The sequence below is a fragment of the Doryrhamphus excisus genome, chromosome 12, assembly GCF_030265055.1.
Source record: "Doryrhamphus excisus isolate RoL2022-K1 chromosome 12, RoL_Dexc_1.0, whole genome shotgun sequence".
NCBI classification, from domain to species: domain Eukaryota; kingdom Metazoa; phylum Chordata; class Actinopteri; order Syngnathiformes; family Syngnathidae; genus Doryrhamphus; species Doryrhamphus excisus.
In genome coordinates, this window is record NC_080477.1 from 17,582,812 (window position 1) to 17,600,334 (window position 17,523).

General features: G+C 40.0%; 1 protein-coding gene across 4 annotated transcripts in view; it reads right to left on the reverse strand.

Annotated features, from left to right (window-relative positions):
* myo5aa (myosin VAa) overlaps positions 1-17,523 on the reverse strand; it is a 47,546-nt gene that overhangs the window by 12,753 nt on the left and 17,270 nt on the right. For all 4 annotated transcript variants that reach the window (XM_058089001.1, XM_058089002.1, XM_058089000.1 and 1 more), the window contains exons 7-27: positions 16,438-16,519; positions 15,324-15,431; positions 14,548-14,654; positions 14,055-14,320; positions 13,024-13,105; positions 12,794-12,934; positions 12,598-12,723; positions 11,404-11,487; positions 6,657-6,812; positions 5,836-5,933; positions 5,470-5,556; positions 5,261-5,369; positions 4,966-5,177; positions 4,736-4,892; positions 3,721-3,960; positions 3,398-3,646; positions 2,057-2,150; positions 1,787-1,917; positions 1,590-1,703; positions 1,365-1,499; positions 67-123 (exon numbers count right to left, since the gene is read on the reverse strand). In XM_058089001.1, coding sequence (XP_057944984.1) covers positions 67-123; positions 1,365-1,499; positions 1,590-1,703; positions 1,787-1,917; positions 2,057-2,150; positions 3,398-3,646; positions 3,721-3,960; positions 4,736-4,892; positions 4,966-5,177; positions 5,261-5,369; positions 5,470-5,556; positions 5,836-5,933; positions 6,657-6,812; positions 11,404-11,487; positions 12,598-12,723; positions 12,794-12,934; positions 13,024-13,105; positions 14,055-14,320; positions 14,548-14,654; positions 15,324-15,431; positions 16,438-16,519 — 2,835 coding nt within the window. The remainder of the gene's footprint in view (positions 1-66; positions 124-1,364; positions 1,500-1,589; positions 1,704-1,786; positions 1,918-2,056; positions 2,151-3,397; positions 3,647-3,720; positions 3,961-4,735; positions 4,893-4,965; positions 5,178-5,260; positions 5,370-5,469; positions 5,557-5,835; positions 5,934-6,656; positions 6,813-11,403; positions 11,488-12,597; positions 12,724-12,793; positions 12,935-13,023; positions 13,106-14,054; positions 14,321-14,547; positions 14,655-15,323; positions 15,432-16,437; positions 16,520-17,523) is intronic.

Here is a 17,523-nt window from a genome sequence, read left to right on the forward strand (position 1 = left end):
GGAGAGTGTTTTAGTCATGATATATGCAAAATATCAACTCTGAGGAAGCATTTTAAAAACTTTTACCTTGAGGGACTCGTACTCCAACTCAGCCCCACGAGCCTTTTTGAACTCTGTCTCATCCTGAAAGAAAGAGTAAAACAACTGAAATAACCTTTAAAACACTAACACATTTCCACAGATAGTGGTCGCCCTGTCTCAAATCACCTTTACTTCAGTATGACATTGAGTATGTTTGATTGAGTAAGACCCTCAAACAATGCACAATGATGAGCGAATTAAAGAAACAATACAAGCAGTTGATGTTTGCTAAATACAAGGATGAAGAGTCTTGAACCAGTCATGATGTGCTATATATATCACTATATTGACACTTACTATGTCAATTGTTACTATGTAATACCCATTATGTCATTGTATGGTCATATCACGTCATACTTTGGTATGTGAAAAAAAAAAACATATGTAAAAAACAAAAAACAAAAAAAAACTTTAACTGTATTATGGAAAGCAGGAAGTGAACAAATGTAACAGTTACTGATTATAAAAGTACCAGATGGAGGGGTAGGATTTAATAAGCTTTGCTTCTTCCTACTCCTTTTGGACATGTGGAACTGTGAACTGATTATGGGATGCACTTAATTGTAATGTGATGCATGTTCAAATGAAATAAAACCATTACCATTACCATTACCAAAGTCCAACATCTGTGACCCCTGATGTTTCAGGACAACCGTATGTGTAACACCCAGGTGTGCTATACATATCATTATATTGACAGTTACTATGGTACCCATGATGTCATTGTATGGTCATATCACCTCGTACTTTGGTACGTGACAAAAAATAAAATAAAAAAAAAAAAAATACTTAAAACTATATTAGGAAAGCAGGAAGTGAACAAATGTAACAGTTACTGATTGTAAAAGTACCAGATGGAGGGGTAGGATTTAATAAGCTTTGCTTCTTCCTACTCCTTTTGGACATGTGGAACTGTGAACTGATTATGGGATGCACTCAATTGTAATCTGATGCATGTTCAAATGAAATAAAACCATTACCATTACCATTACATTATGCTGTCTGCTTTGTGCAATATTTGCAACACAATGATATCATGCAAAGGTGGGTGCACAATGAATATGATTAATGTTCACATATTCATAGTGTAGCAATAAAGTACCCCATCTCTGATGTGCCAAGTCGAGTTTCCTCTAAGCAGTCAGAATCAGTCTCATGCCAATATAGCCAAAGGTTCCACTATGCTAGCTGATGTGGGAGCTACCGTTAGGCAGGTTTATTAATTTGTAGTGATACTGTGAGTTCAAACCTACGTGTGTGTGTGTGTGTGTGTGTCGTCATACCCTGGCTCTAGCCCGCTGAAACTGCTCCTCCTTGTTTTCAAGCTCATTGCGTAGCGACTGCTTTTCTTGCTCCAGTTCTGTAAGTCTCTTCTGCAGCTTGAGCGTGAGTGAGGTATCCATTCCTCGCGTCAAATCCTGCAACACACGCAAGCAGAAATGTATGACGTAAAGCAATACTGCTTTATATCTTTAGCATTTTTTTTTTTTAAAAGAATGTCTGCATACTTCTGCGGCACGGGAACCTTCTTCCGATTCGGCGAACTCTGAGTTGTAGGTGTACTCTGATTCGTTGCTGCTGTGGGTGGAATCTGTTCTCCGGTGACCAGGCTTGGACATGTGCTGAAAGCAAAATAAGTGAGTTGAGAACAAAAGAAACACAAAAAAATCTAATGAAAATGAATGAAATTAAGAGTACTGTGTACCTCTTTGAGGTCGTCGTATTTCTCCTCGAGGCGAAGGTGTTCTGTCAAAAGATTCTGGTAGCGAGAGCGCTCCTCGTTCAGATCCTTCTCCAGCTGCTGAGTCTCCGCTGCAATAGTACGAGCCATTTTCTCTGCAAGAATAAAAGATTCACGTCAATGACCAGGTGCCCCAAAAAAGACTAGTTGTGGGCCGTAAATGGCCCACAGTGCCGCACTTTGGACACCCTTGGCCTTAAAGTGCTCAAGAGTGGAGTGTGGAGTTCAACCCACCTGTCATCTGCTGACTCTGTTCCTGAATCAACCTGTTCAAGTCGTCCTTCTCTTTCTTCAGCGAGCCGTTCTGATCCTTTAGTTCGGTCACCATCTAACAGTGAAAAAATAAAAATAAAATAATGGAAGTGATCAACATATTTATGTGAAAGCCGTTCTATTTATATTAGGGTTATCAATGGATTAAAACACTTTAATCGCAATTAATCACATTTTGTCCATAGCGAATAAGTAGCTAATAAATAATAATAAAAACAAATATATAATATATATAAATATATATAAATTCCCTTGTGAGCCTTTACTGCCACCGCATTGAGCACTGTGTCATGTTGAAACAAGCCCCCAAATAGCTGTCCTCGGCCATGCCTGCCAAAAAAAGACGAGCTGTGGGCTGTAAATGCCCCACAGTGCTGCACTTTGGACACCCTTGGCCTTAAAGTGCTCAAGAGTGGAGTCGATTAAAGAATACTTTAATCGCAATTTATTTATTTATATTTGTTTATTTATTTATGTAATATTTATTTATTTAATTTATTTAATTAATAAATTTATTAATTTGTTTATTTAAGGCTCATAAGGGAATTTATCACATTTTGTCCATAGCTAATGAGTAACTAATAAATAATAATAAAAACAAATATATAATAAATAAATTCCCTTGTGAGCCTTTACTGCCACCTCATTGAGCACTGTGTCACGTGCTCAAGAGTGGAGTTGATTAAAGAATACTTTAATCGCAATTAATCGCATTTTGTCCATAGCTAATAAGTAACTAATAAATAATAATAATAATAAAAACAAATATATAATAAATTCTCTTGTGAGCCTTTCCTGCCACCGCATTGAGCACGGTCTGATGTTGAAACAAGCCCCCGAATAGCTGTCCTCGGCCATGCCTGCCGGTAACTAGCAGCTAATCTAAAAGGCAGACCTATTGGCCTACATCACTATGCTAACATTTATTATAAGGTGAGAAACAAACACAACAGAACTAAGACCTAACACACACATACTGTACTGTAGTATTGGAGGCTAAAACACGAGCACAATACTGCGTGCTCACCTGTACCGGGGCAACTGTGCCCACCATGTGCCCGATACCCCTTGGTTCTCTCAGCCTGCTAAATTGGGGGAAAAACTGTTTGCCTTTGATGCGAATAGTCAAATATTATTTAACTGTAAGGGATTCAGTGGAAGATACTAATAGTTTCTACTGACACAGATTATTTTAGGACACTTTTCAATGAAGCCTCACTAAAAATGGAAGGTCATAGAGGACCACAATGTACCCTCTTTCAAAATATTTGATGATTAATATTGGAATGAATTCTAACGTACTTTCTCCATTTCGTCCCTGTATGTTTGCGCCCAGTCCTCAATGGTCTTCTTCTCCTGCAGCGTGGTACTAAGCTCCTTCTTCAGCTTCTCCAGCTCCTCCAGGAGAGAGTTCACCTGGTTGCCTTTGCACTTGGCATCCTCCTCCACACCACGCAGTCGGCCCAGCTCGCCACGCAGCCGCTCGCTCTCTGTTGTGTAGGAGCTCTCCAAACCAACGAGCTTCTCGTTGATGGTGCGGTTTTCCTTCGTCTGGAAAGAAATTCAGAAGCTTGAAATGACACAAAAACGCACAAAAAGAACTGACGAGGCGTGACGACTCAAACCTGTTCGTCGATCTTCCTCTGGAGCTGCATGATCTTGTTCTCCATGCCCTTGTTGAGTTTCTTGAAATGCTCCACGGAGCGGGCTTCGATCTTGAGCTTCTTCAGTTCGCGTTTGGCTCTCATCCTGCGTATACAGCACTGCAGGTAGACGATGGAGTGGAGGCAGCGCTTGTACCAGCGGCGAGCCAACCAGCCGCGAGCGTGCTTCTGGATGATCACCACCTTGTGCTCTCGCAGGAGCTAAAGCACACGGGGAAAAAAACAAACCGCATTTTAATTTTTATTCCATCTTTTGAAAATTTGAAAAAACATATTTATGTGAAAAGCCGTTCTATTTATATTAGGGTTATCAATGGATTAAAATACTTTAATTGCAATTAATCACATTTTGTCCACAGGTAATAAGTAGCTAATAAATAATAATAATAATAAAAACAAATATATAACAAATAAATTCTCTTGTGAGCCTTTACTGCCACCTCATTGAGCCATTATTCCATCTTTTGAAAATTAAAAAAATGTTTAAAAATTGTTTTATTATAGTTTTATCACCCCAGAATATAAGCAACTGAATGTACTGTTTTCCAGTGGGGCTCTGTGTCGCTGTCATCTCTGTCACTGGTGTGTGAGTGACAGGAAGAAAAGCTCAGTTATGACTCACTTAAGGAGAAGTCACCTGGTTCTGTATAAATCTTTAGACCCCAAATAATAGACAACATGTCTTCTGCAGTCTTATATTCACGTCAGTATGATGATTAAATATTAACAATTTTAAAAAGTTATGTATTTGGATTGGACAAGATAAAGCTGGAGGGCAGCCATTTTGATTTTTTTTTACAGTTTGTTTTCCTGGTGCTTATGCAGATTCACTGGCAACCTCCCACAGTCCCTAGACTAATAGATGTGGATGTGAGAATACAGTAAGTATCAGTACAGTGGAAGGGAAAATGAAGATATTTTTCTGTCATATTATTTCCATTCCATCTACAAGCATGATTGTTTATGTTTGCATTACCGCCTGGTACTTCTGCCGGGCCATGTAAGCTCTGAGGATGGTCTGTATGGCCAGAGCGGCGGTCTGCTTCTGCCTGTAGCGTTTCCTCGCCACGTACATCTTCTGGTACTTCTGAATGACTGTCGCGGCCTGAGTGCGACGCATGAACTTCGCCAGGCTTAATAGAATCACAACACACATGTTAAAATGTTTGTTTTAACCAATTGAGAAGATCAGGAGAAGTGACTGACCAGCGAGCTTGGTATCCTCTGGTGAACCGCTGGATGGTGATGGCGGCATTACGCATGCGCAGGTACTTCTTGCGAGCCAGCCAGCAGCGGATGGTTTTCTGAATGCGGATGCAGGCGGCGCGCAGCTTGTCTGCTCTCAGCTTCTCGAGGTAGGCCACTTGCCCGGCCCGGAAGAAGATCTTAGTCTTACCAAACTGGTACTTATCCTGATCCTGGATGAAAACAAGAGCACAGCACATCACGGGGTTGCAATCACTAAAAAGACTGACGGAAAGGAAAGGTTTGATAAGCTGACCTGGACTAGCTTCTCCAATACATTCCTGCAGGTCAGCTTTTTATCAGGGAGGACATCTTTCTGTTTCATTAGCACTCGGTACCGGCTGAAGAACTCCTGGTACGTCCATCTGGGGTGCACACACACACACACACACACACAAGGACTGAGTGGTAAACTGGAGTGATGCTACATTTTAGGAAGCGGTACCGACATGCATGTGTTAGTACCTGGATGGGAAACCTGCTGCAGATATGCGGATTGTCTCCAGGACGCCACAGGCTCTGAGCTGTTGCACTGCACGTTTCGGATCAAACCTGACAACAGGACAGGACAGTTTAGGCATATATTATGTAATTTTTTCTGTCGCAAAAATATATCTGTAACAAGCGTTGGTCAAAATACCCAAAGGTTGGAGAGAAAAAAATAATAGCAGTGAGCTTCCTTGTCATCAGTGGAGAAACTTACGTGGTCTTAAGTGAATTTTGTACTTAAGTCACTTAAAATGGTTGTGAAATTTCATAGAAAGGCAGTCGCCAATAAAAAGGTAGCTTTCGTATAAATGTGCATAAGGAAGCGTAAAACTGTAGACTCACGAGAATGCCTGTTTGAAGTCATTGGGTTTGATGCAACGGACGTAGTGTGGAGTGGTCGCGTTCAAAGTCTCCATGAGCATTTGAAGGGAGTTACGAAACTACAAGGAGGGGAAAAAAAGCATCCAAAATACAGTAAACCTCGGATATATCGGAAATTCGCTCACAACGGACAGATAAAAAAGAACCGATTTTTCTGTAATGCATTTCCAATAAAACTTCATTGCATATATCGGATTTTTTTATAACGGATTTCACCCATTTCGGACAAAATCTCCAGTCCCGTTCCAATGCATTTCCATTAAATTTCCCTCGCATATATTGGATGGCCGCATCGTTATGCTAATCTTGTTGATGTCACTGGCTATTGTCTTTCTCCTGGCTCCAGATTTAGGACAAATATAAAAGTGAGTGACGTCAATAATACTAGCACAGCAGTGAATGAGATCTTAACCTCACTATTGGAAATAACGTAGGCCTGACGGGCGTAACAGGGCCTAGCTTAATTAACAATTTGTTATGCTCAGAGTCCAATAAAGTTAAATTCTCATTACCTTACGTCTCTTTTCATTGGAAGTGCCTTTTTATAATGGATAAAATCCGATTTACGCATATACCGGATATAAATCCAATATATGCGTAAAACGGACATTTTCCGGTATATGCATATAACGGATTTCGCTTATATCGGACAAAACATGTGGGAACAACTGAATCCGATATATCCGAGGTTTACTGTATCAAATTGCAAACTGATAGTTTGGGGGGAAAAAAGAGCTGGATTGTGTGGATAAGTCATAGAAAGAAAGAAGTTAAGTATCAACCTGACAGCCGACGGTCTTCTTGTGCTCTTTGCTGCTGGTATCCCGGCTCTTGTCAGGTTTGATGCTGAGACGGGTCCTGCCTCCTGCTCCGGCGGGAGGACCCAAGGGACTGGTAGCTTTCTCCTCATCCTGGAACAGCTCCACTAACAAGTTGAACTGGGAAGAGTAGCACAAATATAGTCACAATGCTCATCTACTGCAGTGTTAAAGCAATTTCAAGATGGATGACACGTTAAAATGTACAGTGGAACCTTAACGTAAGAATCCCCAAGGTTGTACAATTCTGACCAAAAGGTTTTTTGGGGATTTTTTTTGTGATCCACAATTGGGTAACAATTGTGAAAAGTGTCAAAATGACACTCAGCATACACATACTTCTGTCCAGGCTGCTCAGTACAACATAGCTAAGTCAACAATAAGTTGGCAATGATGTTAATATAACCATTTTTTTTACATTGCAAATACATTTCTGTTTAATGTTTAAATTGTAATATTCAGCGTGTGAACGTCTTTTTTTTAATTTTTATTTTATTTTACCTTTATTTACCCAGGCAAGCAATTTAAGAACAAATTCTTATTTACAAATGCAGCTTTTTTACGCTTTTACGCCTTTTCAAGCATTTGGTATCAAAGTTTATTGCTTTACACCTTCACGATTATTTTTACTTTATTTTTCTTAACAGTTAAAAACAGTTAAGAACATTAAAAATATAACTTTTACCCATTGGCTGTATAATAAATAAAGACTCTGACCCTGGAACGGACTATTTTCATTTCCATTACCTTTGATGCAAAAAATAAATCAATAAAATAAAAAAAATAAAAAATTCAGAAATTTGATTTTTCCTTTAAGGTTCCACTGTAGTTACGATGCTTATATGTTCCAGTTCAACATAAATGATTGATTAGTGTTTGTTAAAAAAAAATCATCAGTTCAGTCAGCTATATTTACGTTATACAAGCCAAAGACAACATAATGTGGAGGTTATGGTTACCACACATGGTATTACGACATGATTATTTTCATGAATAATACGAGGACTTTAGTAAAACATGCACAAATTAAACTAGAAGGTAATATAAATTATTAATACAGCTTCTTTCTCTTTGAGCGCTGTCATGCTGTTTCTCTCTTGCCAGCATCATTAAGCAGGAAAAACCACCCAGGCTCTCACAGCATTACTCTCGGAAAAAGAGAACTCTTCCTCCCTGGTGCTTAGTGTTTTTTTTTGTTTTTTTTAAACCCTCAGTGCCTTTAGTGCTTGGCATGCAGCAAACAGTGACATAAACAAGTCAATGACCCATTGCTGTTAGAGCGTCACAGAGTGATGAAAGAGGAGAAATGAAAGAAAAAGGGAATGAAGAAAGCTAGAGGCAGACCAGCGTTGCCTGCGTTTTACCTTCTGTTGGTGGGGGGCGGGGAGTTGTCATGATGGAGACAACACACATAGACAACACATGGAGACACAATGACATTAAGATGAAAAAAAATCAAATTAAGAATAAAAATCAATTGCGTCCCCATCGATACAACTTCATGACTGAAATATGTATGAGTGAGGATGATAAACTCATAATGAAGACAATGGGATGATGATTTTCCACTGAATTCATTCATAAAGCGTATCAGGCTTTTGTTGGAATGTGTCGTGAAGAATAGACATGCAAACACAAATGGTGTGGTGTAGGTGCATAAACAGCACAGAAAGGCTTTTTGGAAAAAAAATATAAAAGTATCTGTGCTGTATGTGCTTGCACCGACACATTTGTAAAAGAGCAACCAAGACTGGCTTTGTTGCATTTTCTGATTAGCATCAAATGGCACTCATAAAATACACATTTCCAATAATTTCCCCCAATTTATGGACGTCGTGCTATCGCCAAGAAGATTAATTGTTGGATTTATTTACATTGTGCAAGTCGACAATTATCATTAATAACTAGCAGGTGGGGCAACACATCTACATTGTATGCAAATGTATGTTGGTTCTTGTACATGAACAAGCTTTATGGATTATTTTGGTTCTTTATTTTTATTATACAAGGTGTCAGTTCGGCAGCACGGTGATCTAGTGGTTAGCGCGCAGACCTCACAACAAGGAGACCAGGGTTCAATTCCACCCTCGGCCATCTCTGTGTGGAGTTTGCATGTTCTCCCCGTGCATATGTGGGTTTTCTCTGTGTACTCCGGTTTCCTCCCACATCCCAAAAACATGCTAGGTTAATTGCCGACTCCAAATTGTCCATAGGTATGAATGTGAGTGTGAATGGTTGTTTGTCGATATGTGCCCTGTGATTGGCTGGCGACCAGTCCAGGTTGTACTCCGCCTCTTGCCCGAAGACAGCTGGGATAGGCTCCAGCACCCCCGCGACCCTCGGTAGAAAAAAAAAGCGGTAGAAAATGAATGAATGAATGAAGGTGGCAGTTCGATGTTGCGAGGCCGTGTGTGCATCCACGTGCATGTGCATGAGAAAGCACACCATTTGCTTTGACTTCCTTAAACTGTCCATGAGAAATGCCTTAGCATTACCAAAGCATTATTATTTTTGCAAAGAAAATAATATAATTTCTAATGCACTTCTTGCATTGTGCAGGTAAGTGTACCTCATTATGGTATTAATATAGTCACTAAAGTATGCACACACAGTAAGATTGTTGAGATAAGCTGAGCACAGAACCTTAAATCCCAATTAAACTAAATCTCTTTAAGGTGCCATTAAGGTTTAATCCCAATTGTTTAAGTCTCACTGATACAGACAAAGTCCACGTGTTTGCGTGTGTGACTCTGACCCCGGGCTCACACTCGTCGTGGCCACCGGAAGCATTCAGTAAGATTGAAATGCCTGTTGTAGACTCACACCATCTCTGGCTGCGTCGGTCGTACGGCAAAACGGAAAGAATCCGTTGAGTTTCTAACTTTTTTTTCTCGGGGCGCCGCAGACATCACAGATGCCGCCGCACTCTCAGGTCAATTTAATAATGATAAACATGAAAAAAAGATACATTTTACAGCAACAAAAGGCACCAAAAAGAACACTGAATCTGTACAACACAGCGGCTGTTGTTGTAGGGCTATTATTTACAAGAACTTCCTGTATACAAGGCTAGTTATCGCATGAATATCTGACTTAGCGAACGCTCGCCACAGTGCCTACCGGAGCCAGTGTGAGCCCGGGGCGACTGTGTACGTGACACCAACCTCTGTTGATGTTTAAAGGTGATAAGAGACTCTTAACAGTGGAAAGTAGCTCTGAAAGCAGGATTGATTGCCTGCACTATTTCGTGTGTGTGAGTTGTGCCAAGATTTAAGAGCTTTAGACCAGGGGTCTCAAACACGCGGCCCGCGGGCCAAATGTGGCCCGCAGGACACCAGTTTGAGGCCCTTGCCTTGATATGAAAGTTTAATGTTAGTGCGGCCCGCGCAAGTTTGATATGGATGCTGTATGGTATCATGTACCCAGAAAAAATTATTACGTTTGATTAATGTTCATGTTAAAGGTTAAATAACTGTTAATAGTTATCCTCCCTATCCGTGTGGAAGTGGTAAGTTTTTGGCTATTTAAGTTTAAAGGAAATAACTTGAAGGCTACCGTTTAGGTCGCTAGCTCTCTAGTTTGCGAGTTAGCATGTGTCTCAAGACCTTGCAGTTGCGCAATATGTTGTAAATAAAAAGAGTATAAATGTGACTATAGTCACGTTTTGTCATGTCTACAGGGCTCTAATAATGCTTTGTTCATTTTAATCTGAAAAAAATAATTTGTCTACCCACCAACTATATGTGGTTTCTTAAGTTTTTATTATTTGCCATTTTATTATTATTATTATATTTATTTATTACTGATTGATTGATTTTCTTTATTCTTGATTTGTTTATTTTTCATCTTATTTTGTGCAGAAAAATAAAAATTAAGATATTTGAGAACAGTGGAATGTTTTATCAGAGCTTTTATTGTAGAAAATCGGAACCAAAGCACTGAAAAAGTTTGTATATTTTTCCGTTTTTAATAAATGCGTTTTTTTTTTTTTTTTTGAAAACCTGATGCGGCCCAGCCTTGCCTAGACCCAAGCTCCAGTGGCCCCCAGGTAAATTGAGTTTGAGACCCCTGCTTTAGACCAAACAAGGTTATTATAAACTGATCCTGGTCATGATCTGTTGCTTGTGGTTGTGTGGCTTCATGGTGGTGCTTTTTGAATGTAAATTCGGTACACTGGGGCCTCTTGCACGGGAGTCTGATTCTGACATTCAGGATAAACAACTGAATTGAGCTCAACCGACCCAAAACAAGAGCATTAAGACTTAATCGGTTGAACAAAGCCCACGCCATGATGATTAAACACAAATTAATGAAGTGAAACCAATGCCAATCAGTGTGTGTACACGGCTTCCTTAAATACACCACGCTATCGATCACAGTCACTTATTCACCGCGGAGAAGCGGACAGCGGAGAGCGGAGTAGTGGCGAGCAAACAGTTTCTCACTTATGTCTGGCAGTATTTTTTTTAAATGTTATAACCTTGAGAACCGCAATGATCAACATTTGGAAGACAGTGTTTTTGTTTACTAAACTAAAACACTTTGAGGTAGAACCTCAGAAGCGCCAAGTGGGATGTTGCCACCTACTTCCCAGCTGTCGGAACGCGGCATCATTTCTCAGTGCAACTAATGACGCCATGGCAATGCAACAAGGCAGCCCACAAATCAATATTATTTAAAACTCAGTTATGAATCAGATGGTACAGCTCACCTTGCTGGCCTTAAGCACTTTGATCTGTTCTTCATTCACCGTGTCCTTGTTCTTCTCCAGGAAACCGTCACACTGGTATTCAACCTGCTCCACAGGAAAAGTTCATGTGATACATACGGTAGATTTTTTGTCACACACCTGGTCTACTGGTTACAGCCCAGTTATTCTGTCCATCACTAGTTCTGATTGACAATGTCAATTTAATAATATATTTGTGGTAGTATTCCATCAGGTATGTTTCCTTGAGACGCCATTTTCCTTATCAGGTTACCTCCTGATAATAAAAAGCCATGTAAGTCCTTGATCTGTTTATCTGTAACCTCAAAGCAAAGGGAAATTCCACAGGAGTGAATTTCAATAGATACTCTTAACACTGAGCCTTTATGTGTGATAACAAAAAGTCTTCTGGCTTTCTAAAAATAGCTCTTCTGCTGCGGACAATGTGTAGCTGAATCAATTAAACTAGGGATGTCTCCATACACATAGTTCTGATCCGATTTTTGTAATAGTCTTGCCAATCCAATCTATATTTAAAAATAAAAACAAGCTTTTATTACAAACTTGTAGTAATAATAATAATATGTTAGCAAAAATAGCTCTTCAAAGCATTAAAAATAATGCAACAAAAATATTGCTGAATTGCTTAGTTTGTGGTGTGATTTGGAATATGATTTTTTTTTAACAAACTGATTTAAGCTAGGCGGCACGGTGGTCTAGTGGTTAGCGCACAGACCTCACAGCTAGGAGACGAGGGTTCAATTCCACCCTCGGTCATCTCTGTGTGGAGTTTGCATGTTCTCCCCGTGCATGCGTGGGTTTTCTCCGGGTACTCCGGTTTCCTCACACATTCCAAAAAACATTGTCCATAGGTATGAATGTGAGTGTGAAGCGGTAGAAAATGAATGAATGAATGAATGATTTAAGCTATATTTTTGTGATGCCCTTATTTTGTATCCCCACAGGATGTGTTGTTATTTTGAAGGCCGGGAAGTGTTGTTGTGAGTCACCTGACAAGATAACGACAACAACAAACATGCTTCCTGCAGCTCCGGCTCCCTTAACGTTATGGGAATCCTTTAAGCCGATATTATCCGATCTTAAAAAATCCAGCTGATCCTGAAGACATCTCTAATTCAAACCACTAGAACATTCCCAACACTAACTTTGGGGTTCACTCTGCAAACATACACGCACCTTATCAGCGAAGTGTTGGATGATGAAAGCACGATTTGACATGCGCGGCTTCTCAAATAGAGAGCACGTCTTCAGGTGGGTGTTGTACAGCTTCTGAGCCCATGAATCATCTGAGCCTTTAGGCATCTGAGGAAAGACAAACCATGAATGAAGCCAAAGAAATACACAATTTTATAAAGTTATCCAAAAGTTATACCCTGCACTCCTCATCCAGCAGGTCCAGGACGCCCATCTTGGCTTCAATGAGGTTGATGCAGGGCTGATTGTCGTAAAAATCGATGAGAGTCCAGGGAATCTGCTCTTTCATGTACTCCTCCTGCTCTAGCTTGAACACGTGCTGCGCTCAGCACAAACACAAAATGGACATTTAGATGTTTACTTTGTGATGCAAAACCATAAAAATAGAGTTGTGATTTGACAAAGCACCATGTTGAATTGTTGCTGGAGCTTCTCATTGGCGTAGTTGATGCAGAACTGCTCAAAGCTGTTGATTTCAAATGTCTCAAACCTGGAGAAAAAAAAACAAGAAAGTAGACATATTACATGGGCTGATTTATTAACATGGTCAAAGCAGTCTTATGGCATAGGCAAGTATGCCTTCTTATGTAAAAAATATGTGGTTTCTTTAAATATTTTTGAGCATGTCAAAAAATCTTAGTGTAATGGCTTTCAGAGTTTTGCCATTTTGTGGTTACATAAGCACTTCTATAAATTCATCTGCAACCCCATGGCTTCCTGAAACATCTCACTGCTGTTTGACAAATATGCCGATCGTCAGAAACACCCACATGACGGCAAAAAGTCACTAACTATACAGCAATCCCTCATTTATCGCAGTTAATTGGTTGCAGACCCGACCGCGATAAGTGAATTTCTGCAAAGTTGCATTCAATATTAATAAACTGAAAATTTTTGTAGTTAGATGATATATAACCTGTTTATGACTTTCTAAATACAATTTTTACCATCATTAGAGCCCTCTAGACATGAAATAACACCCCTATATTCACCTTTACGCTCATATTACCCGATATAGTGGATATAATCAGAGAAAATAAGCAATTTAAGATATGATTAGGACTAGTGCTTGTGTGCGTTTCAATTAATGTCTTCTGAATGGGGATTCAGAGTTATAGCTGGAGTACGGCCACAACAGTAGCCTGTGTTATTATTAGCATGATGGAGATGACTATTATTATAATTATGCCTGTTCTCAGACAAATAATTATACAATAATAAATGTGGCGATCAAATCTGGTGTGTTTCTAGTGACACCTAGTGGCCAGTGTAGAATATATTTCTTAAATGTCTCACATAATTTCTATTTTAGTTAATTTAGATTTTTTTATGCTCAAAAAATGCTTAGTTTAGGTCAAGAAAATGTAACATTTGCTTAAATATGCATTTTTTTGGACTAATAATAGGCCATCAAAAAAAATGTATCGAGACACTCCTACCCGTAAATATCGAGGACGCCGATGAAGGAGTGCTGCTTGATATTGGTGATTAGCGCCTTATTGACGTGCTCCACAATCCAGTTAAAGAGTTTGGCGTAGATATGTTTGGACAGCGCGTCTCGGGCGTTGGTGGCCTGAAGGCGAGGGAGCGTCTTGATGTAAGTCTCGGTGGCCGTCTTCAGCTTCCTGTGGCACAGCCACTGAGCCATGTCTTCATAGGTGACGCCAACCAGATCGCAGAACGCGGTCAGGTGATTATTCTTGGGCTATTGAAAAGAAGAAAACACTTTCTATTTGCATGTTAGCGCCATGATACCCTCCCCTAGGTCTAATAATGTGAAGTTGTGGGCAAGCTAATGTGATTCTGATACATATTTCTCTTTACTTTTTATGAATATCAAAACTATATATATATATATATCACATTAAAGAGACTACAAAAGAAATAATAGTACTAAGTAAAGACCAAAAACAAACAATATGGTGTTCTCACTGGGATGATGCTGCTATCTGAATCCCTGTCCTTTATCTCCACGTTTCCAAGATGAAGAATAGCTGCCAGAACCTGAAACAATCCCATCTGATAGGACTCGTTGATACCTGCAGAAGGAAAATATTATTATTAACATGTAATCATACTTTTTTACTCTTCCGCCATGTATTCAGGATGTAATTTAGTAAAGAACAGAGATCCCCAAGACAAAATGTGGAGGAAAAAAGTGGGGGGAAAAAACAGAGTTGAGCATCATATTTGTCAGTTGGCTACTTCCTGGGGAACCTCATGATGCTAGAACTGTCAATAAATGTCAATAATAGATATCAATAAATCGGTATACTCTATCTGTACCTTTACCCAGAGTCTCCCAAACATTCATTCATTCATTTTCTACCGCTTTTTCCTCACGAGGGTCGCGGGGATGCTGGAGCCTATCCCAGTTGTCTTCGGGCGAGAGGCGGGGTACACCCTGGACTAGTCGCCAGCCAATCACAGGGCACATATAGACAAACAACCATTCACACTCACATTCATACCTATGGACAATTTGGAGTCTGCAATTAACCTAGCATGTTTTTGGAATGTGGGAGGAAACCGGAGTACCCGGAGAAATCTCCCAAACATCTGAATCAGTTATTCCTTGGCCCATGTACCCCCCCCCCCCCCCCCCGTCCCTGCTAATTCCTAGTACAGTATGGATAGCATGCAAAATATACACTCAGAGCGACAGTGCTGTCCACATGGAGTCTACTCGGCCTCCCACTAGTAGTTACCAAGCAACGAGAAGGCATGGCGAGTGGTGCAGAGCTCCTTTGTGTCGTCCACCCCGTCGATCACAGGGCTGTGGCCCTGCCAGGTGTACAAGAAGTTGTTTGCGTGGCCTATGAGGAATAAAGCACATTCATGGATGAAAATCACTATTTGTACATTCTAGTATATTCATATGTGCTGAAAAACAATACATGTCAGCCTCTGTCAAAATATCACTTGCAGAACTGCATTCATATTTTTTTCGCATATAAACAACTTCAGCTGGAAATACCACCAATAGCGACATTTCAGCAGCAAGGCACATTTGCTGCATGCGTGTTATAATAAATGTTTTTAATTGGACATTTAATTGGAGTTTTTGTGCAGCTTGCCAAATTTCGGGACAAGATGGCAATTCCGATTATTTTTTCTTATTCACTCAACACAGCCAAAAAGGCTTCAAAATAAAATGGCACAAATTCCCGAGGATCTCTGGAGGGTAAAAAAATTTAGTTAGATTAAATAAAAATGTTTTGCTTTCTGAAATGTCAAAAAAAAAAGGTTAAAAGGTTAACTCCTAAATGAATGCATAAACTGTTGCCTGGCAACAGGGGTACGGACTCTGTGACAAGCACCCTCTATTTACTGAGCCAGCAAATCAGCGGGATTGGAAGACAGCAGCTGTGTGTGTCCGAGTGTGTGTGTGTGTTAGTTCCGTGACTTAGATGAGCAGGTGCAGATCCACAGTGGGAGCCCTCTGCGTGAAATCCTGCTTGACAACAGAGTCCTGTGTGTGGGTATTTCATGAACGGCGGTGACATCATCATAAAAGTCTTAACGTGACACGAGACGTGACGGGCGATTTAAACGCCTCGTCATGATAGGTTTGGAAATGTGTCTGGGGGGAGGATGTTTGTGGGGGTTCCAATTCATGTTCCATACATGTTTTAATACAGTATCAATACACCTCAGCTTCATTTGCCAGGGTTAGCGGCTAATTGAGATGACTGCTTTTCAGGATTTTGGCTGTTGACATCATACCCTCACCTGGGGTTTCTAAGGAACCACCAGTGGCCCACAGACCACACTTTTAGACCGCTCAAGTGTACTGTCTGATTGTGTTCCGTTAACACTTACTTAGTTTGAGATTCTTGAACTCGGGCAGATGTGATGACGCACAGAGTTGATAAAATATATGATAATTCCTCTCCTCTTCCGCCTGTAAGGAAACATTGACATCAGCTATGAGGCAAAACCTTATAATCAATAATCAAAACATAATTCAAAACAAACATTTACAGTGGTGTGAAAGTGTTTACACCCTCTCCTGGCTTATTTTTTATTTTTTTGCATGTTTGTCATGTTGTGTGGATGGTTAACTGGTATTCACTGTATGTCCGATGTTGCCTACCATTGTAGTACTTATATTACTACAGTTGGTATTGGAAATCCCTTCACATGTGTAAATATTAGTAAATGCTGAGGTATTATTAGGAAGGAAAAATAAAAAAAAAACAGCTTTTGTTTTTTTCATTGAAGTACCCTAGAGATATTGGGGTGGGGATTTGATAAGTTTTACTTCTTCCCACTCCATTTCGAGTATTCAATGTGTCTATATTATTTCTTCTTGTTCAAAGACTATTATGGACTTGATTGTGCTATTTTGTATATACTCTGTTGTATGTTTGCGACAGTGCATTGTTTTGTTCGAAATAAATTACAAACAAACTTAAATGTTTCAGTTCACAAACAAATTTAAATGTTAATCACAGACAATACAACCGAAGAGAAAAGAAACAACAAAAAAAAAGAAAAAAATCAACAAAGGAGTCAGAGCTTTTCTTCCTGTCACTCTCTGTCAACCTACTGGGAGAAGAAGAAAAGTGTCGCAGGGAGTAGAAGTTCATTCATTCATTCATTCATTCATTCATTTTCTACCGCTTTTTCCTCACAAGGGTCGCGGGGGTGCTGGAGCCTATCCCAGCTGTCTTCAGGCGAGAGGCAGGGTACACCATGGACTGGTGGCCAGCTAATCACAGGGCACATATAGACAAACAACCATTCACACTCACATTCATACCTATGGACAATTTGGAGTCGCTATATAACCTAGCATGTTTTTGGAATGTGGGAGGAAACCGGAGTACCCGGAGAAAACCCACGCATGCACGGGGAGAACATGCAAACTCCACACAGAGATGGCCGAGGGTGCAATTGAACCCT